At 43.7% G+C, this 24,564-nt stretch overlaps 1 protein-coding gene across 2 annotated transcripts in view; it reads left to right on the forward strand.

Annotated features, from left to right (window-relative positions):
- TMEM178B (transmembrane protein 178B) overlaps positions 1-23,067 on the forward strand; it is a 229,811-nt gene extending 206,744 nt beyond the window's left edge. For both annotated transcript variants that reach the window (XM_027881188.1, XM_027881189.1), the window contains one exon: positions 10,097-23,067. In XM_027881188.1, coding sequence (XP_027736989.1) covers positions 10,097-10,347 — 251 coding nt within the window. In that variant the 3' untranslated portion in view covers positions 10,348-23,067. The remainder of the gene's footprint in view (positions 1-10,096) is intronic.
- The last annotated feature ends 1,497 nt before the right edge of the window (positions 23,068-24,564 follow it).

Here is a 24,564-nt window from a genome sequence, read left to right on the forward strand (position 1 = left end):
AGGCTCTGTGCCTCTGTGCCCATCAGGCAGTACTGTAACAAGGCCAAGAACATGCATATTCAGGAAAGAAGAGTCAACCTGTTTTTGAAAATGTCCTTTTTCATCACTTTAAGGATTTACCAGTCTGTCTCTATGGGGAGTGGCTGAGGGAGCCGGGCTTGTTAACCCTGGAGAAAAGGAGGCTCAGTGTCTCTTCTCCCAAGTAACAAGTGATGGGACAAGAGGAAATGGCCTTAAATTGTGCCAGGGGAAGCTTAGATACTAGGAAAAATTTCTTCACTGAAAGGGTGGCCAAGCACTGGAACAGGCTGTCCAGGGAAGTGGCAGAGTCACTACCCTGGAGGTATTTACAAGATGTGTAGATGTCGCACTTGGGGACATGGTTTAGTGTTGGATTTGACAGTGCTGGTTTAAGGGTTGGTCTCAACGATCTTAGAGGTCTTTTCCAATCTAAACAGTTCTATGATTCTGTTAAAACATCTCTTCCCTACAGAGTTCGTGTCCTCTCTCACAGACCTGGTTGCAGGTCAAGTTTCTTGGTCCCATTTTAGGCTGTGTTCCTGAGGCCCTTCTTTTCTCATGTATTTCAAAAGAGGGACACTGGTGGATACATGTCCAGATGTATCTGCATAGACATGTCCAATCCTCACACATGGGTAGGACTGGAAGTGCTGCTTCATCCAGACCAGCTAACCATTAGTAGTCAGCTTTTAGAAGCTTTCCTTTTGAATGTTAGCTAATTTCCTATTTTCACTCAAAAAAAAAAAAATATTTGGGAAATCATCCATACAAATACACATCCCCTTTGCCAACTTTTGGGGTTCATACAATGCCAAGGTGGCCTGTTTAGCATTTTCAAGCTAGAAAGAACTTGCTGGGCTGATGGCATCACAAGGCTCACAGTACGTTATGCTTTAAAGGCACAGCTGGGGGAATGTGTTACATCTTTCCTTCTAGTACTTCCCTCTGCTCTCTGATGCACCGACAACATACTTTACATTTATTTATTCATGCTGGCACTCATTTTGAAAAGGAAATGGGGGACTCTGGAAATACAAAAGGTCACTTCCTTTCGCAGTACAAACATCTGTATGTCACTGCGTATCAGCCACTGAAATGCTCTTTCATAATTTCATGTTATAATACTACTCAGGGGGAATCATAACTCCCATTTCTGCATCTTCTACAGCCTAAGTTCAAATGCAGAGTTATGTCCTTCTTCTCACAGAGCATTATTTTCAGTAGACGCTATTTTTTTCCAATACCTCAGGAATAAAGCAGATTTTCTGGGCCAGTACTGGCAAACCCAGCACTGAAATGTTGAGGCCCAAGAGCTAACACCTTCATAAGAAAAGGGGGTTGGGATATAGAAATGTTTTTTTCAAGTCAATAACACAACTGTACTGCAGGGTGTAGTCATTTAGGGGTATTGTTGTGAGTTTGGGGTTTTTTTTTCCTTTGGAAAGAAAGGCTCAAGGAGCGAATTCACTGTCAACTCCAAAGCATTTGATCTCCATGGAAACATTATCAGCTGACTTCAAAGGACACGTTCAAATGTGGTTTGCTTTTTTTTTTTTTTTTCCTGTGGCTTGTTTCTGATGCTCCTAGATGTGCACTTGCATGCTGTGAGGGAAGAAATACCAACACAAGCCATTCTGCCAACCTTGTACCTGATCATGGAAGAGCACTGGCTCTTAGGAGGAGAGGAAAGCTTCTTTAATGAGGTGCAGAGATCTTGTAGTCTGGAGCAAAAGACAGGGCAAATAATGTATATGCACCTATAAACTCACTGTTTTTCAGTCTTAGCTCAAATCTGTCTCCCTGAACTTGGCATACAGTAAATTTAGGAGTCAGCTCAGTCTGGCTTTTCAGCCAGAAGAACTGTTCATATTCCTCTGTGTGTTCATTTTAAGTCAGCTATACTGACTTGTAACTCCTCCCTCACCAGCATGGGAGGTACTGGCAGAAGCATCAGCACCTTCCAGAGTTACGAGAACAGACAACCGAGTGTAGTCAGCGAAGGGCTTGCAACCTAGTTTGCTTCTCAGGGATGTCAGTAGGTCTTTGGGGGGCTGACAGAAGGTGAAATAAAGTAGAAGCAAACTAGGAGAGACAGATTCCATAGAAATACAAAAGGCTTTCCCACCCACAGCCCTGGAAAACAAGTTCTGTGTATTTTAAAATTCAGTGGTTGTTCCCTAGGCTTTAATAATGTCACCAGGTCTTTGATCTACTGCTGGCTTCTGAATTCCAATGGCAAGATGCATCAAGGCCAAAGGAAGACAGTGAAAACAAAACTGGCATTTTTTTATTGGGCTGTTTTTTATTTAAAGAAAAGTTTGCTTGCCTGGCATCAAAGAGGAAAGAAAACTGCACATGTAACAGAAGGAAGAGTAATACTGGCATGATTTGCTGGACAGAAAGAAATCCTCACAGAGGGAATGGGGAGCAAATTTCTGTGTGTGTCAGATCTTTCTGTAAAGTGCAGAGGATGAAGCAAGGTTTAGATTTACCTTCTTGGCTCCTCAAGTTGTCAACTTAGAAAAACAACATTCCTCCTGGACAAATCACTGCTATGCTTGCTTGGTCTGATCTGTCTGGACATGGCCCAACTGGACACTGGAAATTCCACTTAAAAAGCAGCTGGACCTGGTAGAAACTAGATGAGGAGCATCCTCATTTCTGGCCAACCTGGCTCTTCTAGGGCATACACAGATATGTTTGGGGGGTGAGACCTCTAATGTGATGAAACCTCTGTTTTCTTTTATTTCCCTTCCCCCAATATAGACGAGGTAAAAAATTACAGGGATTCTGAATGAAGAAGGAACAATAACAATTTTACTAAAATTTGAAAGAAACAGAAACCAACAATAGCAGAAAAACATTATCTAGCCATCCCTCTCCCCTCTAGGTTAGAACAAAACCTGGAAGGATATTTCATCCAAAGAGGATTCCTATGCCACCAAGAGGGTCACATGTGTCCTGACATAGCAAACCATGTGGAGTCACAGCGGTGGGGCTGGGATGACCTGGCAAAGTGCTGGGGCGTGCCTGCTTTTTTCTCCTGTGTCCCCAGTTCTTGGGATGCTTCACTTCAGGGACCCACCTTTCTGGCAGGTGCTGAGATGCTAGGGACAGTTTTTCTCCAATCCAGCTCAGATGGAGGGGGGGTGAGGGGGGCAGTCCCCCACGCTCCAAATTACGTGGTGGTATGAAAGAAATCACAAATCTTTCCCACTTAATTAACACTACAACAAGAGATTATGAGGCCCTGAAAGTGTTCCCTCTGGGAGTATTTTTAGTGTCACACACCAGGCAACGCAGAAGAAGGCTGCACTGAATTTATTTGTGCTGTATCTGCTCTCCAGTCTCACTTGTCTTGAAGAACATCTGTCCGTAGATTTTTCAGCAGTTCAGGGTTTCCTACAAAAGAAAGATTCCGCAAATCCTCTGAGGCGCCTTCTGAGGTTTCTCCTGAGAGAGGTTCAGTTTTTTGACTGGGAGACAAAGATCTTGCATGGAGAGAGGTGGAATGACCTCACTGCTAAAAGACCGAATGCAATGTGGTCCACAGATTCCCTGTGCTACTCAGTATATCCTGTGACAAGGCAAACCCAAACTGGCACCACAAGTTTTATTTCAGCTCTGACAAATGCCTAGGCTGGGAAGCACCTGCCTGAACTACAGCTTGATACTAAACCTATGTCTTGTCATCTGGCAAACCTGAGGTCTGCTGGACTTACTGGAGCTTGCTCAGACCTCCAGTGCTGCTTTCTATTTAATCTTTTGGCCTCTGCCTGGGTCATCCTGTGGAGTCCATACCATAAGTGATGAAAGAAATTTGCCAGCAGCCTCTGTGTGTTGCCAAGGATGGTGCTTGCCAGCACATGTATGGGGTAATTTCACTAACCTTTGATTAGGATGGTTCTTCATTGTAATATTTAGAGATTCTTCCTTTTGCTTCTGCTCCCAGTAAAATAGGGAATCATATCCCACTCCTACAACTGGCACAATTTTTGCTGCCTCCTCTGTTGTTGCTGCAAGTTCACGAGTCCTTATGTTTGCTTAATGGCTGTAGTCAACTCTCTGTTATTTCTGGGTTATTTTGGGTTGGTCATAGGAATTTCTGTCACTAAAGTAATCAGAGGGTTATTCACTCAGAAGTCGATCTGCAAGCTTTCTTTTCTCCCTAGTCCGTTCTATCAAAATCGCATCCCTTTAGCCCAGTAGTGTTGCCTTTGCCTCAGTGCCAACTCACAACTTCAGAGGGTGCTTGCTCATAGCTGGAGCTCGCTGGCTGCTGCAGTGCACAGCACTGCAGTCCCATGCCCCGAGGGAGACGGTCACAGAAATGTCACCATGTGCAAATCTGCGATGTGCAATATGGGCTGACTGTCAGTCACATCAGCAGAGCAAAACTGGAGCTCAGCCCTCAGCTGCTGTAGCGTTGTTCCGTGTATGCCACTGACTTACCCGAGCCTAAGGATGGCACCCAGTGCGTATTTGCAGTCACGACTGAGGACGCACAATGCTCTGGTGCCGTGACAGATGGCCTGTGCAGCGGCAGGCAATAGGCAGGCTCTGCTGCTGAGGTGACACGCTGCAGGCACAGAGCTCTGCGTGGTGTGGGCGCTGCTGGCACGTTGTGAGGCAGGAGGCCAAAGGCCAAACGCAAACTGCATTCTGAGAGGATATAATGCAACATCAGAGCACCACGACAGGCCCCGCGGTTCACTCTGGCCCATGGTATAAATTAAAAATGCATTAAGTCCCAGCCCAGGTGGGTATGTATTCTCACAAGGACATCTCACTGGGTCTCCATCACACAGTCAGACTTATTGTTCCATCTCAGCTTTTTTCACAAGGGCAATTTTCCAGTAAACCCCTTGCTATTCTGCAACCTATTGGCGATGCTGCAAGCTGCTTCTGCTGGAACAGTACATAATTAATGAATAATTTATATTCTATGCGTGTATGCACAAAGCAATAAAGTGTTCTCAAGAGCTGCGTGCTGCTGAGGCATTTAATCCATGCACAGAAGGAGTTTACTGCAAATCTGCTCTCTCCGAAAGGCTTTTCTCATCACCGTGTTGGGAGGGAATTCGGTTTATTCTTTAATAATTTCATTGGATTGTGATATAGTTTAAATAGTTAATGCTACACATTCCACTTTAGGATCAGACCTCCTTTTATTTGTTTGTTTGATGTACCTTGAAAACAGTGAAAGCAAGTAGGGCAAAGAGAAAGTAAAGATAATGCTGCTTCACTTCTGAGATTTTTTTTTCTCCCATATACCCATAATAAAAGAAAGGGATGATAATTAAATAAACAGCACTCCTTCCGAAGACATTAATGGCCACAAGAAGCTACTAGAAATACTTTAAAGGCACAGATTTACATTTATTTGAAAGCTATGTGGTTTCAAAGGACATCTTAAACCCCATACCTTTGTGTTTCTCTTTTTATCTAATAGTTTATAAATAATACTTCAAATTTCTCTATTAAAAAAAACAAACAAACCCCCCAAAAACAGAAGGTGAGAAGAATCAGGTTTTGGGTTTATTTACTTTGTACATCTGACAGCAGAGTTTGCAAGTAATTTCTGTCTGTTGTGGGGAGAAGGGAAAGAATGAGCGTCATTTCGTCAGATGCAAAAGAAGTGTCTTCCAGATCATGAGACAGGTGATCTCTGGAGAGGAGTGTCTCAGAGGTAGGCTTGGTGCCCCGATAATTTTAATAATTCGCTTTTTGGATTTCCCTTGACTTCAAATTGGTGATGTCTCCTTCAGATTTCAGTCAGACACCTCACCCCTAATACTAGAGCTGAGGATGTTCAGGTGAAGCTCCTGCCAGCAGGGCCTGTTTGTGCCCCAGCAGCAGGAAGGTGGGCCTTCAGTTGCAGCACATCTAAGAAAGGCAGCAGTTCTTGCCTCACAGACCCTGGGAAATTCCTCAAGGTCTATTGCTGTGGAAGTTGAGCCGTGTCTGTGGGTGAAGGATGTGCCTCCTCACATGGTTCAGGGGGGCACTAGCATCAGGGAAAATTAAAACATATTTGGTATGGATGATTTGAGCCTGTTTGTGTTTAAATCGGTTCACAGAGAGCAGTTCTGCTCTCCCCTGGAGGTGAGTTTTAAAAACTGCAGAGCATTGCAGCCCCTCACAGAGCTGGGCTGGCAGAAAGAAAAGGGATATTTACCTATAAAAATATTAATTCCTCTCAGCAGAGGCCCATGGCTCTGCTTGGTATAATCATGCTTAAAAACAGCAACAGCAAAGGGCCCTAACTTATAATCCACTCAGAATTAGGCTTTGACCAACAATGACATTACCTTCCCCTGTCATCCCTCTTCTGACTGTGTCTGCCCCTGCAGCAAGGATGGCAGGACCCCAATCTTATACACATATATAGCAAATAAGTTAATCTCTGTCCTAAAAAAAACCTTCCAATATAAATGGAAGGGACATTCAATGTAATGTTTAATATTCTTTTGTAATATATAAGAAGGAAAAGTGCAAGATAGCCAAGAGGTATTTAATAGCTCATATTCTTAAACCACTGTTGATGATCAGCCCGTTAGCAGGACAGGCACTGTCAAAACCAGCCCAAGGAGAAGGGAGGCTACCGGATAAGGAGTCAGGATGGAGGTTTGACTACATGTCAAACAGCAGTTTCTGTGGCACAGACACAGCTTTATATGAAATTTCATCTCTCACCTGACTGAAGCATTTTGCAGAGACACGTGAATTACCTGTCAAAAATGCCACTGTTACTTTGTCTCATTCATTAGTGTTTCACTTAGGATGAAAATGTGTAAATCCCAGCACAAAGGGCTTTGTGTGTTCTGCTTCCCCCGGCTGCTGAAGGAGTTGGCCTTTATCTCCCCTGCCCAGCTCATGTACCAGCGAGCTCTTATTACCACCTGTCATTCATATTCTGCGTGTCAGTGTGGCAGCTGGACCACCAGCCTTCAACTCTGGTTATCTGCTTGGGCCGCAGTTATGGGGAGTGTTTTCCACAAAGAAATTACAGTTTGTATTGCTGTGGCTGCCAGGGGTTCTGGGGGGTTAGTGCACGGTGTAGGGAGGCTCCTCACTGAGAGTAAGAACTTGACAGGAAAGTGAGTAAGGGTTAGTTTAATTTCTGGGGAGAAAAAGAATTGTAGGGATGGGGATGCTCATGAGTTCCTGCAGTGCTGCTGCCTCTGAAGTACTGTGTCCATAGTGCAGTGTCATCGGCAGGAACAACAGCCTCCCTTCTCCTGCCACCTTGGCTCCATGTCTTACCTGGACTAGCAGAGGCTTCATGTCCATGTGTAAGCTCAGTTTCTGTATCCCTTTTATCCATAACTCTTTCACTATTGTGACCAAAAAACAAGCAATTTGTGAGGATGATCCTTTGTGTTGTGATTGCCACGAGGAAAAGCTACTGAACAGTCATGAGGAAGTAACCTGACCCAGTTTTCATCAGTAGCCCTCCTGGTGAGAGGCCAGATCAGCTGTAAGTGGGAACTTTCTGGCTTATCTGAATATAAGCAACACATAGGACTCATAAAGTGGCCATAAAGATTCTTCCAGGTAGTATAAAATGGCATTTTTTCTGTCTGCAATGAATAGCACTAGAGAGGCTGATAACCCTGTGCTATACAAGACATCCTGCAGAAGCACAGGGCGGTGACTGTCTGAGAACTGTTCACTCTGTGACATTGTGCTTGGCAGTCTTTATTTGTCATTGTGGGGTTAGCACATTCTCCAGCGAAGGGGCAGGATGGGGGCAGCCTTTTTTTAAAGAAGTCTCATGCTCGTGATTTGCTTAGTTCTCTAGTGTTTTTACTTGCTCTTTATTGTTCCTTTGTAAAGGGGCAGAATACCCTCAAGCAAGGTGGAGTGCCAATATATTGGGCACTGTTCAAACACAAAGAGTAAGCAAAATTCTTTGCACTGAAGAGCTTGTGATCAAAACAGCCAAGACAAAGCGTGAAAGCACAGGGAGCATTTGAAATCCAAAGTTATTTCCTTCCCTTTTGTACTTAGCAAATGCGGCTTCAGTCTGGCCACACAGGTTTTCCCACCCACCTCTCTTATTTTAATTACTATGTTCTTACTAGCAAAGAAAGGCCTTCCCTATCATTTTCTAACCACAACTATTTGGAATGAGCCATGGAGCTCGGTTCAGAGCACAGTGCTTCTGATGGATCCTTTTTTGCCCGATCCCACATGCTGACATGTCACACAGGGAACAGCCTCATTCTTGTCAGGCACCTTCACGTTACTGGATAACCTAATTGATTTAAACAGGCATAGTACCTACTGCAGCAGCAGCTCGCTGGCCCACACTGGTACCTGATGGCATTATCATAATATGAGTCCTTATGAATACCCTGGGTCATTTGGCAGCTATTTTCGGTGTTAGGGAGGCACCCAGAGTTCCCATGTTCCCCAACCTTGACAACAGAGACTATCTACAAGTGACACTCCAAAAATACACTGGAGAAAAGACAGTCCAAATAGACACAGCAGTGACCAGAAGAAGGAACAGAGAGAGGGCCAGGATGATGATCTCACAACAGGTCCATGACAGAGGTTTGCCTGTAGATTCTAGACCTGTGTGGTGTTCCTACTAAGTAAGGGAGGTGGGTATGGTGGAAAGTCTGAATCAAATTCCAGGTGAATTCACCAAATAATCTTGTCTTCAGAGTGGGGATTGTCAAATCTATTTTTTTAATGCAGCTGCTATTAAAAGGAGAAAAGCAGCAGAGAAAGAACAGAAAAACTGTTGCAGAAGAGAAGCGGGAGCAGGGGCAGGAAGGAGTAGAAGGGCTCAAGAGCACCAGAAGACTGGAGCTTGTCACTGAAACCAGGCTGGCTGTGACTGCTTTGGAAGATTGTGCTGTCTAAGGGATGGGACCAGGAAGAACAGGAGATCCCTCCCCCGCAGCCGCCAGCGCACAGATGCAGGACGTGCTGTGCAGGTAGCACACGTCACACGCTACTGACCTGGGCATGAACAGCGGGATGGCACATGGCACTGACCGTGTGTGTGCTACACCACGAGTCCTGTAGGCTGCCTTCCACACCCAGGGCTCTCCAGAGAGGCCCACAAAGGGAGGAATTAGAGAGGAAAAATAAACTACCAACTTTATGTTGACTTGAGTTGTTATCTCTTGAGGCAGGCGTGTAGCATCTGTAGCTATCCATTATTTGGTGTGTGGGCGGCAGTTGTGACATTTCGGGAGCTCAGAGTCTAGCTTTGATGAAGCTGGAGGCCAAAGATCAAAATTAGACTCATCTGGGTGGGATAAAGTTCAGCCTCATCTGATACGTGTGTCTTTCCATAACACCCCCTGACAGAGTTATGAAGTTTGTCCTCACAGTGCTCTCAGGAAGAAATAAGAAATGAAATATTGCTGCAGAGATGGAAAACAGGAACAGGATATTTTGAAGACTTTACCAGCACTGCAGAGGGCATCTAGATTGGCACTGGAGTCATGCAGAGGGTAGAATCTGAATTTTGTGAAGGATTTAGAGATTTTTACAGTGATATTTAAAAGGAGACTGTGTAATGAAAAGTTCTGTATTTTGATATGAGACATGTGAAGAAAATCTCACAAGTAATTTCAAATGTACACTTCAACAGAGCCAGAATATGTCAAGTGTTTTGTAATATTCTATGAAATGCATCACTGAAAAATTGCAATTAAACAACAAATTCAAGCTTTTTTCCCCCTCCAAAAAATTTGAAACATGATAATTCACTCTGTGTTTGTCTAAAGCAGAGTTTCAGAAAAATCAATGGTTTCATGAAGCATTCTGGTTCAGCAAGGGAGTGCCAGTAATGAAAAACTATTCCTGTTGAAGTTTCTCCACAGAGCTCAGTTCATCATCAGATCAATATCTGAGGCTCTGGTGGCACTGAGTTCTTTCCCCATGGAGCCACTAGACTGAGCCGCTTTCTGTACAGACATCTTCCTTTAGGTACTTCCTCTCTGCTTGCACCAGCTCCTCTCGGGCAGCTTGGAAAGTGGTATGTCTGTCACTCTTCTAACTTCTCTTTGTTTTTTATCTCCCTCCTTCTCCCCTCCCCGCTCTCCTCCAGGAACCTTCTGCATCATTTCACTGTGCACGTGCGTGGCTGGAATCAACTTTGAGCTCTCCCGCTACCCCCGCTACCTGTATGGACTTCCCGACGACATCAGCCATGGCTATGGCTGGTCCATGTTCTGTGCGTGGGGGGGCCTGGGCCTCACTCTTATCTCTGGCTTCTTCTGCACTCTGGCCCCTTCTGTCCAACCTGTCCCCAGGACCAACCACCCCAAATCTAGACCTGAGAATGGGACAGTGTGCTAAAACAAATAGCGAACAAATACACATACACACACGTACATATATATATATATATATGTATATATGCCTGTGTATGCCTATACATGCATATATATGTATATATAATTATAAATAAATATAAACTCTCAAATTAATGCCAGTGCCAAGGTAGAGCTGAGTCCAACACGGCACTCACATCTCCACTGGACTCTGTGTTGCTTCATTCTTTCTCACAGCGATGGGAAAGCTTTTCTCTCACATGGCTCTTCCATCCAACTCTTAACTTCAGCATCATACCTTAGAGGTCAAATGAACCGACAGTTGCACCTACCTACTGCCATTTGGGAAGGGGAACAGGGGATCCATGTGGGGAATCTGGAACCAGAATCCGTACAGGACATGGTGGGGGTGGGGGCATGGAGTGGGGAATGACACAAAAAGCGTGTCCATTGCAACCAGAAGGGAAAATACCAACTGCAAGCAAAGGAGCAAATGAAACATTTGAGCCACATCAACAACGTACCTCCTCAAGGCCACTATCAGAAACCCACCCACTTCCTTTTTCTTTCTTAAAACAAAATGACAGAAAGCCTGTCCTGTCACTGGTTTTGGAGTTTTGTTGTTTTTTTTTTTTCCCCTTAAAACACAGAAAACAAAATGGACAGAACATGTGAGGAAAAGCAGACAAGCATTTTCTCTTTGCCTACCAAACTTTAGAGAGAAGCAAACAAGTAAAAATAATAATAATAATAATAATAATAATAAAACCCCACAGATTTAAGAAAATAAAACCAATAACAGCAACAACAGAAAACTCCAAGAGGACATCTCAGCGGACTTTCCAACAATGCGGTTTTAATCTTCCAGCTGCCTTACATCCAGGCTTACAACTGAGGCTGAACTGCTAATGTAAATGCAGCAGAAGGCCTTTTGAAAATGCTGTGATACATGTGTGTATAACTTTTTCTTCCCTCTTCCTTTATTTATTTTTTTTAACAAAAAGAAAAATTTGAAACATTGCAATGTGATTGTCCACCGAACCATCCATGCTGTGTTTGTGGCCCAAGACTGAGGCACCGCAACAGCAGAAATGCGAGGAAATCCGTCAGGTCTGAGACAGCACATCTTGTCTGGTGGATCTTCGGATATTTTTTTGTTTTCACCGAGTATCTGAGGGTTCAGGATGGTGGATCCAGAGGAAAACCGACCAAGGAAAAGGGAGGTGGGGGGAGCCCTGGCAGTTGTTCTTCCCAGGTATTTGCTGGAATGGGATTTCATCAAGTTTCTGTTTTGGATGTTTAAGACAACTGGGCAAAAGCCATTGCTGAGGAGGAAAAGGGAGCTAATTTCAGTAAGAGAGAAGTAAGAGATGCCTCTCCTTGTGTTCATGTATGCCAAATAAGACCTTCCCACATCTTGTCTTTGGAAACTGCCCCGGATCACTGGATATCTCCACTCTCCGTCTGGGACAACTGTGTACAGATGGACGTGAAAGGGTCAGATGCAGAGAACAGAGATCCATTTCCCATGAGCTTGAGCATTGTATGATATAACTGTGAATCTGCAAATGGAACTCTCTCTCTTTTTTGGTCTTTCTCTTTTTCCTGCTACTCCTCTTCCTATTGTCTCCTTTTTTCCTTCACTCTGCTCTTCCCGTTGTTCAGGTCATAGGTCCCAGAAGATCTAAATGAACAGCTAAGTCTGGAGAGGTGGGTGAATGCCATTAGAGGAAGGAAAGCATTTTGGCTATGAGGACACCGGGTCCTTGCAGGGGACCAGTGGCCGAGGGGAATGTGGGGAAGAAGGGCCAAGGGTGTAACCAAAGGGACTGAAGAAGGATGACTGAATTGCCATATGCAGGAGAGAGGGCACCACTGACAAACATACAGGCAAAGGAAGACAGGACAAAGAAAAAAGGTCTCCCCTAAACCAACCCGACCCAACATGCTCTTTATTCAGGGATAGTACCAGCAATCCTTTTGTAGATGACAGCTGCATGCCATCATGAGTCAATAAAAAGTCATCCTCTGCACTTAAAAAATCTCACTAGGAGAAGGAGGCAACCTATTGAGGCAGTGCCTGCTGCACAGAAATGCAGGCAATAATTTCCAGGTCATGCCACTTACACAAGCTGGCAAGAAACAGTATTGCTTGGTTTAAAAAAATCTGGCTAACAAATAATTCTTACACAGTACAATTCCATGGCCAGCTATTCTCCTCACAACCCCTCTTCCCCGTTACACCTTGTGTGATGATGTTGCTGTATTAACAGTACCCCAAGGAGTGAAGTTTCTGAAGGGCATGTTGGAGTAGGGTGGATTTGGGTTTGTTTCCTTCTTTCTCAACTACCTAGCTTTTGCTTTTTGTTGTCTACAAATTCCCCAAATGTGCCAATGCCAGCTGCTAAGTCAGTGTGTTGCCACTGAAGTGCCATCCCTGTCAACTGAAGTTTCATAATTTCATTTTCCATTAGATGTGACCAGAGAAATTATTTATTTATTCGTGTTAGAAATACAAGCCTTGAAGAAACTTCCTTTATAAGTAGATTGGTTTATTTATTTTTTTTCTGGCAAGGTTTTTAAATAGAGTGGTTTTGAAAAGTTTTGAAACCATTTGACTGTGCAAGTGCCTACTCGGTAAGGAGGATGATAAATTACCGTTGAATAGAAGAAGGAAATTTAAAATAAAAACAGCCTTGGAAAGCTAAATTAAAGCTGAAAGCAGAAAACCAATAACTGGAAACCAAGAGAGACCTGTAAAAAATTGTTCATTTCTTTGAAGAGTGAAAAAATTTTGCAAAAAAACCCAACTTCCCATTAAGATGTTATTAGGAAAATGATAGCTGTTTCATTAAAACAGCTTTGAATGCAGACTTTCTTCCTCCTCTACAGGGCTGAGTGTGATAGGGAAGGTGTTTCATGTGAATACAGGTATCTGGAGTGACCCAGGTAAACCAAAGTGCACAGAGGTACATAGCTGGAGTCCACCATCAGGCCCTGTGGCATGGAAAGCAGTACAGCAGCTCCTGTGCTGATGTATCTTTGTGTGGTCCATGAGTGCTCAAAGGGTGTATTTTTCTACAGATACAGTTTTGAAAGAGGTATAGCAGTAAGATTTAAAGAAATTGAAGTAATTTTGCTGTTTCATGGATTTTCAAATCTTTGCTTTCTTTCTGCAGCTGGCATGAAAACAGTTTTGCCTTGATGGAGTATTCTGTGATAGTGTTGGTTTACAAGCTATATATGAGCCTGTGTGTCTGTCTGTGTGTGGCAGTGGTGGAAAATGGTTATGATTATTTTTATTGTCAACAGAAAAGTGTTAACCCAGGATCATTGGGCCAATTCTGTGATATTCCACTTGCTATTGCATAGGGTCTGTAAGGCCTGTGTGGCTGTCAAGCCTCTTAAAAGCTATGACAATGTCTGAAACAGCAGGTGATCATATCACCCTAATCTGCAACTGGATCCCCCCAGACAGTTTGGACTGGTTGTCCAAACACCAGTTTTGTCATCAATGCTTGAAATAAGGCCAAACCCCCCTTGGGATAGTGTGAGTTTTCCTCTGTGCAACTCACAGAACTGGGAGGAGTCCCACGTGCTTCCATAGCCTTGAATGGGGCTCACAGCCCCACCATGCTTGCTGTTGGCTCAGACTCATCTTTAGAGCAGGGTTGACTCAAAATACACCTAGATCCAAATCTGTGATGGTTAATGTCTCCATCTATACTGAGCCAAAGCACACTCATATCTAGTCTCAGCTTCTGCATTTTGGGGAGGCTTTGAAATATCCTTCTGAACAGAGATTCAAGCTGTTTGACTAGTGTGTGGTTTCTTATCTGGAGGAGTAGCTAATTTAGAAATCTGTTATCTGTGATCTCAGCATTAAGGGGCTTGGCCCCATCCCTCAGAACTGCTCTGGCCAAGTGCCTAAGCGTGTGCTTTATTTGGAGCATGTGTCTAATCCCCTTTTCTTTGGTAGACTATTCATATGCTTAAAGTTAAGAATGTGCTTTCCTGAGTGATATTCAGCTTCCTGCAGAGTCCAACCCCCGCTCTTCTTTTCCTATCCTCCCCCTGCAGATAAAGTGACACTCTTGTCCTAGCCTGAGGTACCAGCACATGCTCGGCCTCCCTTTCCATGAGGTGGAAAGGCAGGGTCCGTATCCGGTAGGTTCTTTCCTGCATGTGGCCTTTCACGTTGCAGTGCTGGGACAACACTTCTCTGTGCTCCAGAGAGAGGGGAATCACTTGACTGCAGTGAACACAGATATCACACAACGCCCATCCTAAGGATGAATTGTCTCAACCCACTGCACTCTGCAGGCTGAGGTTTTGTGTAGGTGGCCCTCAGTTATTGTACAGTGATGTTGCCCTGTGACCGCAGTGAGTCAGCTACAGGAGTTCTGCTCTCCATCCCTGCTGGGGACACTGGATATGAGAGGGGGCTCCATGGCAGGAGAACATGAGCCCTGTGACTTATGTACTGAATAGGACACCTTCTTCTTCAAACTAAAGCTGTTGGTGTGTTAAATTTCCTGACTTCATATTGGCCGCCTGTATATATCATCTCTCCCTCTCTGCAAACACACAACTGATCTTCCCTCATCTAAATAGTACAGTCCCTCCAGTCCTTTTTCTAGTTGGGCTTTTTTTCCTTTCATTCCACCCCAGGGACAGTAACAAGTAGATCACAAACCACCAGCGACCAGAGTAATTTCTCTGAAATATTGCTTTTGAAAAGTTGCCATTACTTTTTAAAATGTTATTCAGGCTGCAATAACAAATGAAAGGAAAAAACCCCCACCCTCAGAGTCCTCTGAACAGAGGATCCTCATCCTCCCAGGATTGAATCGTGAGAGTGCAGGTATTCTGCTTTCCTGTAGATGCAAGTCATTTGGGACCATTTTTAGCTACGGCACATTAGCTGAGCAGTTCGTTGGATGGTGAATAAAACAACGCTGGTGAGGGAGAGGGTTGATATGCAGGGGGTATCTCAGATTCCAAAGCATTCCTGAAAGAACTGTGCCTCCATGGCTGTCCATTTACCCACCATGCAGCACCGCCAGATCAGGCTCATCCCTGGAGCCCCACTGATAAGCAGAGCTCAGAAGAAAATCACTGTAATCTGTCCTTAATTCATGAGTGCCAAGCTAACTGCCAGCAGCGAAATGGAGGGAAAATAGTATGTTACCAAGTATAGCTTAAATAAAGACATACATTATTCGGGCTCTTTCTTCTGTGTGTCTCCACATAGTCCTGGAAGAGCTACAGGGATGCTCAGGCACATCACAAGAACTAAGCCTGCATTTCCTTGCCCCCAGGTTTCACACTCTCTTGTGGCCCAAACCGCTGTGCTCATCCAGCCAGCAAAGCAAGACTCAAGGTGAAAAACTGAGACAGCTCTGAACGATTGCCAGGTACCACTGAGAGGCAAAGAGTAAAAAGTGTGCTTGAAGCACAAACAGCATGTAAAGATTAGCGATGGATGAATTTCCAAGGTCAGGAACCGAATTTCAGAAAAGCCTAAAGTTTGATTGCAAACTCCAGGACGGATCCATAAAGTCTTGATTCGGCCAGTCTAAGCTGAAAACTCAAAACCCAGGGCTCAGCTCAAAACTTAGAGCCCCACTGTTTCCAGTTCTAGCCAGGAATATAATGCATCTGTTCCGTAGTCCCTTGAAGTCTATAGAAAGATCAGGTGCCTTAGAAAATATTTTAGTGCTGTCTTAGTTAACACCGAAAATTGCACACTTACACACTCACAATATCTATTCTTTGACTTTAGAAAAAAAGTCATCAGACATTGCCTCCCCCCTCTCCCTGCTTCTCCCCCTCCCCAATTTAGGTTTCCATTCTGTCTACCCCACTAACGCCCCAATCCTACAGCTCTCTTTGGAGTCATAGTTAGAGACTGCAACATTTTTAAAACAAATGCAGCTGGTGCCAGGGGACTCTGATAAGCTCCTTGTTGACATCAGTGGGAGAACTGGAGCCTGATACAATGCTGTCAGTCCAACTGCTGTGTGCCTTGCACTAGTTTAGGAGTTTTGGAGAAAGAGCCTAGACAACTGCCTCAATATAGGCCACAAGAGGGAAATGAAATGCTGGTCAGCTCTTTTAAAGCACTCCAGAGTCACAGATCAATTGTCCTTTCTTGTTCAGGGAAGACTTGAAATGAAGATATCAGTCTCAGATAGGTTATCTCCAGGGGAAGGTGGGGGAGTGAAAAAAACGAAACCCAACAGCAGTTGCTATAGGTAAAAACTGATGGGCATTGGTAGAATTCTGTGAGGACAATCCAATGTCAGCTGCAGGATCAGCAGCAGGAATTGTCAGTTGCTTCTAGGACTGCATTTTTATATTTTTCCTTCATTGATTAACACTCCTGCCCTGTGGCAGAAAGTGACTTCAAAAATTTTCTTGTATAGGGTGTGTACACATGGGTGCCCTCACTTGCCTCCTTCCTTAAACACACACACACGTACATCCCACGTGATGTGGGTGCCAGTGACCTGTAAAAGTGTTCTATGTAGAGAGAAAACACACAGCAAAACTCAGCATAATTGTTTTCCATTCTTTAATAGTTAACTCTGGAGTTGCAATGCCATTCCGATGCCATCTGTGTCCGTGTTAGGTTGTGTGTGCGGATCACGTGGAAACCATCTGCTGAATATACATGGGGAAGCACAAGACAACCAGGATGAATTTGGTTTTCTCCATCAAAAAGCTTTTGGAAATTTAAGAAAGAGCTGCCAGCGTATCCCCTCCAAAGCAGACACAGTTATGATCCCCTGGTGTAACAATTCCCCCGTGCCCAGAGGCAGTGCCATGACAGGGCACCACCTAAGTCTTATTTCTGTCCCCAGAGGGTTTGTGCGGGCTGTTGGCAGCACGAAGTTAACGCTGCTCGGCACACCAGGGAGCTTCATGTCCCCATGGCTCTGAGCTCCACCTGTGGCAGCAGGGCACAGGAACATCTCTGTAAAGGCAATTCCTTCAAGTGGCCTTGTTGTTTTGCCAGCTGGTCAGAAATACCCAAGCAGTAACCGATTCTGCAGTAGATGAGATAAAAGAGTCAAGCCTTCAAAAACCTGTGGGTTTTGCCCCAGTTTCAAAGTGATACAGACTCTGAGGAGTGTGAGTCAGACATGGCCTAATCTCCTGGGGCCAGATACACAAAAAAGCCTCAGCATCCAATTCCTCCTTAGACAGTGAATAAAACACTAAATGCCTTTGGTGCCTACATATATTTTTTTTTAAAATCATATGTGCTTCTAATTTGCTTAAGCTCTTGTGATGTTTTATCTCAAGAAGAATTTTCTTCTGGCTGTAGAGCATAAGGCTGTATTTTTTTTTATAAAGGGTTATTCATTAACAATATAGATCATAAGAAAAAGGTTTGAGTAATCAGAACAATAAAAGTGCAGCCTTAGACTATTCAGTTGGAGTGTACTGAATTATTTATAACTCCTGGGCACCAACAGCAATCACAGATATCTAATTTAAACTGTTACTATTTTTACTTGGCAATTTCCATCACTTAGGGTGTTTATAGCTATGTATTTGTGGCTTGATCTTTTGCAGAACAAAATTTCCCCTGTTTACACGGAAAAGCATATTTGGGAACTTTTGGAGGTATTTTTTTGCAGTCACTTTAATTATTTTAAAGCTTTTTGAGGCCTAGTATGGCAGATGTTACAACTTCCAAAACTGTAAACTGTACCTAAAATGGGTTTGAACTTTCAGTTCTTTCTCAAATAAAATTCCCTTTGATTACAGGTCATTGGAATCAAAGGGAAATTTGCTTCATTAACAGGCGTAAGACTGGGTCCTATTTTTGTGTGTATGTGATGATGGGACTTATGTAAAGGGACTGTACTTAAATGTCAGCCCACTTGAGGATCTTTTGCATAGACACAGGAACAGTCACTGCTAAGTCACTCCAACTGTATGCCAATCTCTTTTTGTAAAAAAACAACCATTATATTTGTGTGTGGCTGGAATAAAGCAGTAGTAAATCTAGCCCATAGGCTGACACACACATATACATGTATATATGTGTATATCTGTATATATATTTGTAAATTTCTGAAAAATGTCCATAGCTTCATGATTGCCTGAAATAACCTGAGGCTGATGTACAGAATTTCAGGCAAAGGACTGTTTCTTTTTTCACAATCCTCATTTATCTCAGATTTAAATCAAAACGAACGAAAAAGACCCTATTTCCCAGGAAAATCCTCATTTTGCCATTGCACCAGCTGAGGAGGGGTACCACACTCAAGTCAGCGGCACGCACATCCACACACGTACACCCAGTCCAAGGACTGGGTCTCAAGGGCTTTTTTAAGGAAGAGAAATGGACTGAAAAAGCAATGGCAGAATTTCTGTTCAGCAGTAGCTCCCTCAATTGACTCACTTGTCCTTTATTCAGAGGTCCTTCGTAGGGTTGGTGTTCTGCACTAGGTGTATGTTTGCGAGGAGCACTTTTGTGAGTGACCTCAAGCCACACAAAGGCCAAGATTTTCTGACCTGAATTCATCCCCCTTAACCCTGAGCACTTAACTGAGCTCTTTGTGCTGATGGGTTCATCTCTCTTGGTTTCTTGTACAGGTGGTGAAGAGGCACAGCCACTTACAGATGGTGACCCAGCAAAACTCACATCTCATTCAGCTTTAGGAGCTCCTTCTTGCTTCATGCAGTGACCATCCACTTCTCTTGGGTGGTCCCAAAATCTTAAAAGATCTTCAATCCTGGTGAGATGAATCAGGTACCTAGTGCAGCGAAGCACCCATACAGAGATCAGCCACGTCCCTGTGCTTCAGATGCACAGCCCAGGCTCACCATGTAACACACAGGTGTTAATTGTGAAAGGCTGCTGGAACAAAAGGAGGTGTTCACTGTAGCCTTCCCCTCCCAAACTGCAACATGACTGCAAAGGATAGGGCTTGCCCCAACCCCTGGAAATAGCATTTGAGGTGAGTTCCTTGTCCTGCTCTCCAGGCACAGACAACTGGATGGTCCTGGTGCTGTAGGTCAGAGATCTTTGGTCTGAACTCCTCACCTTTCTCTGTCAGTCGTAGGCATTGCTGAAGCAGTTCAAAGAGTGAATTTACATCTTAAAAGTTTGAATGGCTGAGCTATTCAAAGGTCAATTTCTTGCTCCATCCCCAAACTGGCCTGAAAAAGTCATCTAGCTGGTAGCGATAATCAAAAAATTCTCCTCCGAGGTACAGTTTGGGTAGTTTCATCTTCTTTCTTTCAATGTTAATAACTGCTTTACAAACAGCTTACATGGAGATTAAAGAGATTGCAATTTCATCCCTTATTGTTGGGATTATAGCTGTCCTCAGAAAAACCAAACTGAGGACTCAACAAGAGAATGAACTGTGACTGTATTATTCAGAAAGCTGCTCTGACAAGGCTGAACATACGTCTCCATCTGATGGTGAGAGCCTCTCAGAGCCAAAATTTGGAATTGCATATTGATAGCCAGTCTGGCTGGAAGGACCAGCAATTTAATCTACTACAAGAACTTTGGAACTCTTGTATATTCCCATATTTTACCTGAATAACAGAAACACAGAGAAGTGGGAAAATTAAACTGATTTCTGAAAACTGTAGGGCTGAGTGAACTCTGGATCTGATGTCAGTGTATGGTCACTACTATTTGTTTCTACAGCTAAATTTAAGTCAGTAACTTGACAATCTTCACCCATCTCTCAGATCAACTTAATTTTTAAAAATACTGTTAAGACAAGAGGGACTTCAGCTGGTCTGCATGGACCTGTAAATTACTGTGCTTACGGAAAGACTTTAGCTAGAATGTGGCAGATAAAGCTGAGTTCCAGAGATCAAATGTTATTTTCAGCATGGTATCACCTTGCCCAAGCTGTAGTGTATCATCCTGACATTCTTCTCCTGTTCTCCCTTTCCCTTTTTGAGGAGTAAGATATGTATCTCTCTCTCCCTCTCTTCTTCTTCCTCCCCACGTGTGAGAATATAGACATACTTCCTGTAAAGATATTTTTCTCTAAATCCCATTCCATACCAGCTCTTGCATATGTGACTGTTTTGTTATTTGAGATGTCTGTGAAAAAGAAATAAAGGCTTTAAGAGTAAACTCTGGAAACGAGGAGGAGCTTGAGAATTAATCAAGTTTAAGGCTGCAGCACCCTTCTCTGCAAGGCTTTTCAGAATGTTCCTAAATTCTCGTCATCACCCTCCTGCCCTCCCTCTCTGTGAGAGGGATGAGGAGGGTTCTGGAATGTGGGACTCTCAAAGGTTGCTCTTTCAACTGTTGACTCACTGTATCCCACAAGGGTTTTGCAGAGTTTTCAGAGTTTTACTGACAAAGAAAACCTCCTTTTCAAAGGTGATGAAGTCAATGCCCAACATCACGTGGGAGGAGGCTCTAAAAGGTGATTCTGTCCCAGTTTATCTTTCTTTTCCATTCTTTACAAGAGCCCTGTGCGTCCAGCCATGCATATTCTCCTCCCTGCTGGGTTCACTTTGCCAAGAGTGTATCTTGCCAAGAGGGGCCTGCCCTGACCCCCTCACCTCCCTGATGCACTTGGATTATCTTCTTGGATAATCTTCCGCTTATTCTTAAAAAAACCTGTCTCACCTCCTAGTGAAAGCCATAACCACTCCTGTGACCCTGCTGCAGTGAGGGAATGCACAGGCTCCTGTGGGACAGCAGCAACGCCTGGCACCAGGACCATCCTGGGGCTAAGGCAGGGGGACAAGTGGAGCTCCCGCGGCCATCCCACATCAGAGAGCTGCAGTGTCACCTTCCCGTGTAAGCCGCCGTGCTGATCATGAGCCATGCGGCCAGTTCAGCGTGAGGATCTGACTCCTCGCTCTCTCCCACTTGTGCCCATGGCAAATGGCTGCAGAGGTGGCAAAATGCTCCTGTGTGAAGGCACAAGCATTTCACACAAGGCTCAGTGAGAAATCAGACTCATTGTACTCCCCTCTGTCCACAGTAGGAGCATCTCATGCAGTTATTTGCTCTTCAGGATTTCTTCTGCCCCAAGTAATATTCGCCGTAAACATGAGCTACCACACTGGCCAAAAGTTTTTGGAGGCTTCCCCTCTCCTGACTTCCTCATTGGTCCTTTTTTCCTTATGAAATTTTTTTTCTTGCTCAGAAGAAATGAAACAACTCCCATAATCATCCTTTGATGATGAGAAAAGCAGCAATCATCACTGTCTCTAATTGACAGCTTGGGAGGCTTAGGATAATAATTCACTTAAATGCCTGCAAATTGAAGTGTGTCAGCACTTTCCTAGGACATTCCCAAGTAAAATAATATGACTGGTACAAGACATTTGTCACGTGGGTATGTCTTGGCCAGATGTTTATGTTTCCTCTAAGTGCAGTACGCACACATCAAAGCTGGATTAGAAAAGACCTAGTATGCCACAATACTCAGGCGTATCCAGAGAAATGCAGTGATACATTGCATTCATCTGGCATATTTTCTCTTTAGAAAATTTTACAAGTATGAGTCACATCAGACCTGTCTTGAGGCAGGTAGGTATTACAGCCATTTTGGAGATGGGAAGCCAAAAGCCTGGGAAAAGACCAGATGTTTAGTGATTTGATGCCCCCTCACAACTTCTACCAGCTGCAGGTGGAGCCTTCTGTTTTCAGCACTTGTGAGAATCCAGACTGTAGCTGGTTTATTCAAATCTGCAGTGGCTGTAAATATGAAACCCAGGATTAGGACACTCAGGATCCTGACTTTTTCAGAGCACTGCTACAGAGCTTTGATCCCTCAAAGCACTTGCCTAATTTCAAACATAAAGATACCATTAAGGATGCCGTGCTCAAAGCTGGGCACATGCCTCAGTGCTTTGCTAGATTGGGAATTACATTGAAATATATTAAACTTCAGCATATTGAGAAAAATCCGAAACAGTGTCCATTTCTGATTATGTTTTGGGCACTGTCGAGGGTATTTGAACTATGTATGCAGCTGCTCAACCAAGTGGAGCACTTTTTAGCCAATACATGCAGAGTTTAATGAGTTTTGGGTAGTAACACCCATTTGTCAGAAGTAATTGAGAGTGACATGTCCTGCAAGGTTGGGACTTTTGTGCTGCTGCAAGAGGCAAAGTGGCTCCTGTGGCTATTGGTGCTAACAACACATCAGCAACCACTGACTATTGCGTTAGGTCCTTCTGGTGAGATGTGAGTGTGGTGGCTAATTTCACAAGTAATGTGACATCTTATCAAGTGTGTTGTACTTTTCCATTTCTTCCTGTAATCTGTTGCAGCAGAGGTGAACAGAAGTTGTTTAAACGTGGAACAACCCCAAATTTCTTGTTCTGTTAATCCAAGGTGCTAACCTGCAGACTCACGGGTGTTTGTGTACATGCATCGGTGTTTGCAGGACTGTGGCCCTGAAGGAACATTTTAGTGGCAGGGTTGAGATCAGGGAACTAACAGGGGTAATGAACAAACCCTCATAACTTTGAAAGACAAAAGTTGCAGAAAGCATCATAGGACTTCGCCAAAAAACTGGCTACATCTTACAATTTTCCTTTCGTTTTGATTTTGTTTGGTTTTGGTTTTATCCAGATTGGCACAGAATACTGTATTTCCATCAATTAAAATCTTGTCTGGTAACTAACTAAACAACTTGTTCATGGAAAATTAAAAAATAAATAAGTAAACTGTCAGTTGTGGAATGTAAACTGATTAAACAAATAAAAAAAATCATGTTGTGTGTTTTAAGCGGCTGTGTCTGCTTGTGTCAGGAGAGGAGCTGGACACCTCTCGCCACGCCCGTGCTCCAGTGAACAATGGAGGACAAAGAGCAAAACTGGAAGGTGGGTGGCCTCTGAGCTATGGGATGGTGGAAATGCTCTTTTAAAACCAGCAGCACTAAAAACCAGATGGTTTCTGATCAGAAACAGCAAACGGAAGATTACAAACACAACCAGTGTCTCAACCTGACTATTTATGAGGAGGTTTTCTGCCTGCCATAGAAAAGACTGATTCCTGCTGGAGCCTTGGTGTTAGAGCACTGTGTGTACTCTAACACCATTAATCTCTCTGTGTGTTGAAGTCTGTGATTTTGAAATGTATAGAGACATCACAGTAGTTTAGCTCCCACCTTCCCCCAGTAAATAAACAGCTAAACCCAAATACGGAATACAGCCTGTCGGGTTTGTAGTGCTCAGCTGCAAGGGCTTTGGGAAACCTGGCAGGCACAGCTCTGCACTGACATTAGTGCTTCCTCACTGCACTTGTATCCTCAGGCCAACAGCAGCGCATCAGACACGCGTTTTCTGTCCGGCTTTGAGTGTGCAACTAGAGTTGTGCTGCAGGTGTCCCAGACTGAACACCCAAAGGTCAGGGTATTCATAACAAATGGACAGGTACAAAAACCACCTCAAATGTATAAAAAAAAGAAATGAAAAGAAATAGACAAAAGTGCTTTCAACTGTCCTAGCAGAAGAAAAGCAGAAGAGTAGAAAGAAGAGAAACCCTCAACTTTAATTTTTTTTTTTTAAATGAATTAACCTAGAACTAAACTATTACAGTAAATGATAGCAAGGCATTTTAAAAACATGATTATTTTGTGGGTTATGGTGTTAAATATTAAAACTGTCTGTGTTGGCTCTTTTTACCTGATCTAGGCATTGTACCTCTCAAGACCTGACAGTCAAAAATAAGGAGGCACCTAAAACATCCTGACAGGTGGCTGATGGTTCTCCCCAAGCTGACTGTTTTTTTAGTGACAGACTTTGGGTTGTAGCGATTGCAAACACTCTCCCGCAGTTCTCAGGATAGAGTCCTTCCTGCCCCCAAAAAAGTTCTGTCTAAAATACCAGCTGCAGTAAGGAATCAAATGACAGGTCAGAATGGAGAGGCATAAAAGGAAATTCTCTGTCAAAAACCTCATCAGTATTGGCATTAATTCCTTAACCTCTTCCCTGCTAGAAATGGCTGAGGAAAGGAGAAATCTTGGTGATATACTAAACACAGAACTCAAAGAATGTGCCTATTTTTTCCACATTTCAAGAGAACCCACTTGTATTACCAGTGCTTATGACCTGCCTGCTCCTCTGAATAAAATCCATGGGGCAAAGTAGAGAGCAGGAGTGGGGAAGAACTCCCATACAAAAGGCAAATGAAGGGACCAAAGGTTTTATAGTGGCATATCCAGCACCATGAGGTATTAAACCCCTTTTAATTAAAAGTGTCCTCTCCTTGCCTACTCCTGCC

Source organism: Empidonax traillii, unplaced genomic scaffold (assembly GCF_003031625.1).
Source record: "Empidonax traillii isolate 1590-97213 ecotype Southwest subspecies unplaced genomic scaffold, ASM303162v1 scaffold84:size2688230, whole genome shotgun sequence".
NCBI classification, from domain to species: domain Eukaryota; kingdom Metazoa; phylum Chordata; class Aves; order Passeriformes; family Tyrannidae; genus Empidonax; species Empidonax traillii.